This window comes from Trachurus japonicus, chromosome 13, assembly GCF_045865225.1.
Source record: "Trachurus japonicus isolate A0001 chromosome 13, Traja_1.0".
In the NCBI taxonomy this organism is placed as follows: Eukaryota; Metazoa; Chordata; class Actinopteri; order Carangiformes; family Carangidae; genus Trachurus; species Trachurus japonicus.
In genome coordinates, this window is record NC_140919.1 from 36,129,021 (window position 1) to 36,135,160 (window position 6,140).

The following is a 6,140-nucleotide window of genomic DNA, read 5'->3' on the forward strand; positions in this document are numbered from 1 at the left end:
CAAATACATAGGCATATTAGAGAGAAGAAAAAACAAACTCTAGTGTGACGTCCGACAAGGATCAAACCCGCCAAGTTTAAAAACACACCGGCAGCAGCGCACACTGATCTGCAGCTACTGAGACTGTTATTATTCTGTCACCTGCGTTAACGAGGTGCACGTGTGTTTGGAGCTGACGAGGGGAGAGAATAAAGAGCGAGACAACGCGGCCCTGATGAGGAACAGTGAAGGACTCAGCTGTAATGGAAAATGACCTAAACCGAGTCCAGTAGAGCTGTAACTGTGTAGCTAGTGGAAAGGCGTGAAAAGTAATGGTAACTATCCTGGAAATCCTGCTTTACATTGTTTTAACATCTAGGTAAAAGATTTTCTGGGATAAAGGGGCAGATTACATAAGATTATTCTTCTTTCTGCTCCCTTTTGTTGAGATTTGGGAGGTTTTTGTTTTTATTGTAGCTTATTAAAATGCAAGATAATTTTTCTGACTGATTTATTGCCCGATGTCTCGCTTTCGGAGAAGTTCCGCTTCTTTCCCCCGCCCTCCATCCGTTGTCTTCGTTGTCACTTTGTTGCTGCTCCACAGAGCGCACATGGCTAATTAATATGCATGTGCTGACCATATATGGTTGTGTCTAGGCGGAGGGGGCGGAGTATGAGGTGTGTTCACCCATTCTTGGGTCTGGTGTGATTTTTCAAAGAGAAATTGCGGAGAGTTGTGCGTATGCACAGTTTGATAGATCTGGAAAAGGTGTATATTTTGGGTGTACGCCATTTCCGTCTTTTCGCCTTAAGCAAATATTTTGTAGCCCCAGGCCCTGAGCCCAGACACTCACAGCTGCACTTCTCCGCGGCTCATCCGCAGCGCTGTCCGTGGTGCTGAAGGTGACAGGTTAACTTGACAATCAAACTGCAACATAGCGGGTTGTTTGGGGAGCTCTCCCTGGTGCTGATTGCCCGCGGCGGATGCATTTCCTACATGACGGTCGCGACCGGCTCTGGGTCAGCTTGGAAAGGCTCGAGGCGAAGGAGACAAGCGGCTTATGTGTTTGCCTATATCTTCTCTTTTTGCCACCGGCTTTCCTGTTTCTGTACATTTTGTGGAGCAGTAGCCTAAATGTCTCTGCTGCTCTGCTCATGTCGCTCTCACGCTCTCTTCCTCTGCCGCCGAGCAAAAGCCTGCCACTTCTTTCTGTAATTTTGATAAACGGGAGGACTAAATTGTACACAAACAGGAAAGCAAACACATAAACTTTTTTTTCACAACGTCATAACGTTTGTATTTCGACCATTAAAACCTCCATATAGACCATAGATCTGTTTGTTTATCATGTGTGTCAGTTTTGTGTGTGACTTGATAGTTTAGTTGTTGAGGTTAAGAACATCACTCCCTCATCCAACCGGTGATAGGCATGCTGAAAAGAAAAAAAGAGAGAGAGACGCACCTGGGTATGGCAGCTGTAAAAAAAAAAAAAAGATGACCTGTCGGAATAGTGGTACCAAAAAGTGTCGGAATAGCGGCATGTCTAGATAGAAGGATGTCGAAATAGCGGCATGTCTAAATAGAGACATGTCGGAATAGCGGGATGTCTGAATAGCGGGCGGACCCCGAATCCCACCTAGGGCAGGCCGTGAGAAACACAACGCAGAGGGCCAGATATGACATCGGCTATATGCGCAACACGTTGCGTTTCACTTTCATGACGCAGGCTTAGGGCTCTGTTCAGAACAGAGGGAAGGGAGGGGGGGGGCACGCATTTTGGGGCAGTATTATTACACGTCTTTAATTGAGAATTGGTCAATGATCATGTCAACATGATCTACACGAAAAAAAAAAGAAAAAAAAACTTGCTTGGTCCAGAGGGCAAAGGGCAGGTGCTATCACCACCTAGTGTCTATCTGTGCACACCACTCATATCAATATGCACTATCAAAGCATTATTGATGTTGTGTACGACTCACATTGCCAGGGAATCGATCTATCTGTTTAGACTGCAGACGCATTGGCGAATAAACAATTTGTATCTGATTTATTTCCACATATAACAAGGGCTTGAATCCAATCTGACAATATCTCATATCTTGCGTTTTTTCCCATTCACATATTCATGTTAGTTACAGATCCGATCTGTGCCACTTGAGAGGAAAATATAAGAATTGGGCCACTTGAACCTTGTAGTGTAAAGACAGCCTTAGACAGCCAGGCCTCAGGTGAGGAAGACATGGATAAACAACCACTAAAAAAACCCTAACCCTAACCCTGGTGGCACCGAAAACCGATAGTGTTGAGAGACGGTCTGGGGCAAAAATGTCAGGGCTATTTTTTTGTCAGTCCACCCCTATCGCCAAATATAATTTATATTCCGATCACATAGATTTTTTTTTGTTTGTGAATAAACAATTACTCGTCACAGCTTAGTTTTATAAAACACATTTACTGAACACACAATATGACCAGTGCATAGAAATTCATACAGTATTTATTATTCTGTCAATTTAAATTACAATTATTGAGTAATTAAGATTTATCAATTACTTATAAATCACAAACTCATTTAAATAATCTCATTCCATTGTCTTTACTGATGGTGCAGAACATTTTATGCATTCTATGAAGTCATATGAAATGCAGATCCTCATACAAACAACATAAAAGATTGGCAGTATACCACCAGTATTGTCCTTTAAAATCAAGAAATTATATTTTTTGTCCAATTTTTTTTGTCATGACGTGTTTCTTGGTATTTTTTTCTGGTTTGATCAATATTATGTAGCATTTAGGTGCAAAAATAGAGATCAATAAGCCAAATGCTGAAGACAGAATTGCAAACGTTTCCACTGCTACAGTGAACTTCCCAGGAGAACTGACATATGCAGGGATGAATGTGATCCAGACTGCACAAAATATCAGCATGCTGAAGGTGATAAATTTGGCCTCATTGAAGTTATCAGGCAACTTTCTTGCTAGAAATGCCAGTACCAGACAAATGATTGCGAGGATTCCTATATAGCCCAGCACTACATAGAATGCAGCCTCAGAGCCTGTGTTACATTCTAATACAATCTTTTTGTTGCTGTATCTGAAGACCATGTCTGGGAAAGGGGGATTTAATTTAAGCCACAATATACATATGACAATCTGAATTAAAGTGCAGGAGCAAACTATAATTCTTTGCTGTGCAGGACCAAACTTTCCTGCAACTTTGTTTCCAGGAAACGTGGCTTTGAAAGCTGTTACAACAACAATGGTTTTTCCTAACACACAGGAAATACAAAACGCAAATGTCACACCAAAAGCCGTGTGGCGGAGCATGCAAGTCCAGACTGTGGGTCTGCCAATAAAAGTGAGAGGACAGAGAAAACACAGAAAAAGAGAAAACAACAGGAAACAGCTCAACTCAGAGTTGCTGGCCTTAACCACTGGGGTTTCTCTGTACTTGACAAAAACTATAACAGTAGCCAGTGACAGGGAGGCCCCTAGTAGGGAAACAACTGTGATAGCTATCCCCATTGGCTCATGGTAGATCAGAAATTCTATTGTTTTGGGAATGCACTCAGCTTTCTTTTCACTGGACCAGTATTCCTGTGGACATGGTGTGCAGTCTGCTGCACCTGTGGGGGCAAATAAATAGAAAGTATGAGTTGGATACTGGATAATCCTGTTTGCTGACAATACAAATTCAACACAATGCAGGTACAGTGGCATGTATAAGTATTGTCAACATGAAATATATGCAAACACTAACTGCATGTTAAACAGATTGAGAAAAACAACCACTGCACACTGATAAGACTCTGTGCTGATACAATTTATTGTGAACAACGCATTTCGCTTGTGCGTCGTCAGGCCTCCTGCTGCCCACCAGCACCTGAGGAATTGTGGCTGTGCAGGGAGATTCATTTCACTTCTACTACAGTAACTGCATATACACATACTTTGGACACGTAGTTGTACCTGTTGTGTTGGCTATAGTTCCATCAGCACATGGGATACAGTCAAAACAGCAAGTGGGTTTCCCTTTGATTTGAGCTTTCCTAGTTCCCACTGGACAAACATTAGAGCACACTGATGAGGGAACCTGCAGGGAAAAAAAAGATTAGCGCAGCCATATTCAGTTAATGTCATAATTCAACAGGACATATAAATAAAGACAATATTATTGCATGAAAAAATATGTCTATTACCGTTTTCCCTGTCCTCCACACTATCTCTTCCTCCTGGATGCTGAGTTTATAATCACCATTAGCAGCAGAAGCAAAATGACCCAGTGTCACATGTCGTACCTGACCATCTCTCAGCTGCCAGTTAATAATGTCATAGGAAGCAGGAGGGTCGCCATTCTCATCAAAGAACACATTATCCCCAAACTGATTTGTGAAATGTACCTTATGTAGGTGAGCAGTGACCTGAGGTAAAAGGAAAGTCAAGAGTTCATATTAATCTCTCTAAAGATAAAATCATTGTTGATGTGCAGACAGTCAGTTGACTTAATTCTCACCTGTCTGGATTGAATTTCTGATATATTTAAACATGGCTTCATGTTTTTTTCTCCAGCTGGATGACAGAATATCAGCTGATGTAGAGCATGTGCAATGGCATAAACTGCTGTATACACATTATAGGACACTCTGAGCTCTGTGACATTAAAGAACATATCCTGGGAATGTATTAATGTCTCATTGCCTGTGCATACTTCAGTTGTTGTAGCTGTTTGCTCTCCAGGTAAAACAGCTCTACAGCCCACCATAATCTCCCAGAACACCTTCACAAATGCCGCATCTGGATCTGTGTAAGGGCTAATGCCTGTCAGGAATGGTTTTAGATTTGGGATAGCCATCTTCTGCACCACAAATCCCAGTGCTCCACCAAAAGCCTGGTAGATTTCAGGTGTGGAGGGCCGTGATGCTGTTATCCAGGCCTCACTAGCAATCCACTGAATTCCAGTAATGTTCTGTTTTACTATTTCTTTCATCAGGGGATAAAAGTCACCCTCGGGTACAAAAGCCAGAATAACTTTGACAGTGGACTGTTTGATCATTTCCACAACATCCAGAATCTTATCTCTAGTGAATGTGCGTAGAATTGTACCAACAAATGCAATACAAACACCAAGCTTTTTCACCTCTTCACTGAAAGCCTGGATCCCATTTCGACCATAGTCATTATCTGATTGTATGGTCCCAATCCACTGCCAGCCAAAACGTTTGACCAGTGCTGCCAAAGCTTTTGCCTGGAAGAAGTCGCTGGGGATTGTCCGGAAGAAAGTAGGGTATTTAGCTTTGTCACTCAGACAAGCACACGTTGAGAAGTAACTAACCTATAAAAAGATCATCTGATGAAATACAAGCCAACTCAACAAAAGCATCATCATCAAATATCATAGGTCACCAACATAATAAAACATTATTTCATCTCTTACTATTGGCAGTTGAAATGGTCCCAGAGCTCCAGCCACAGCTAAGGACTGAGATGATCCTGACTCTGCGATGAGGGCAGATATAGCTGGAGGACAGGGGGAGGTTGATTTTATCTCCTCTGGCCCACTAGCCAGAGTTAGTGCAGCACGTAAAGTGTTTGTAGGAGATGCACAGGAGTTAAGGATCCTGTAGCCAAGAGATATGTTTGGAAGTAGAGCAGACTCTTTGTTGATTTCTTCGATTGCAAATATCATGACTTGGGTCCATCGAAAAGCTCGCAGGTCAAATCTAAAAGGATTTTGGTATGACAATGAAGAACAGATACAACATGAAGAAGCACATGTGAAAGGTGTATAAGTAAGATTTGTAAAACTTACCCTGCACACTTCACTGCAGGTGGCTCCCTTTCATATGTAGTGGTGCTGCCAATCTCTTTGTTGAAAACTGGGAAAATCCCCCCGATCATTATATCTCCCTGCTTGAACAGACTTGGCATGTCAAATCTGCCAAACAGTTCACAGCCATACACTATGCTCATGTAAAGAATGGACAACCATAAGAGAATACGTCTCTGCATGTTTGCTCTGCATGTTTTTTTAAAGAGGTGAGGACTCAGCTCTTATAACAACAGACTCGAATGTAGGGAGATGTGCTCTCTTCATAAAAGGCTATTTCATTTCCCACAGGACAGGGAAATATGGCTGCCATATAAGCATATGTAACAC

The 6,140-nt window shown here is 42.1% G+C and overlaps 1 protein-coding gene across 1 annotated transcript; it reads right to left on the bottom strand.

The window, feature by feature from the left end:
* Window positions 1-2,695: 2,695 nt before the first annotated feature.
* On the bottom strand, window positions 2,696-5,881 carry LOC146976472 (extracellular calcium-sensing receptor-like). Its single transcript, XM_085796708.1, has 6 exons — window positions 5,793-5,881; window positions 5,418-5,703; window positions 4,743-5,315; window positions 4,282-4,404; window positions 3,953-4,076; window positions 2,696-3,603 (listed from the first exon to the last, which is right to left on the bottom strand). Exons 1-6 carry the CDS (start codon window positions 5,879-5,881, stop codon window positions 2,696-2,698), a joined length of 2,103 nt encoding a protein of 700 aa, XP_085652834.1.
* Window positions 5,882-6,140: the final 259 nt, after the last annotated feature.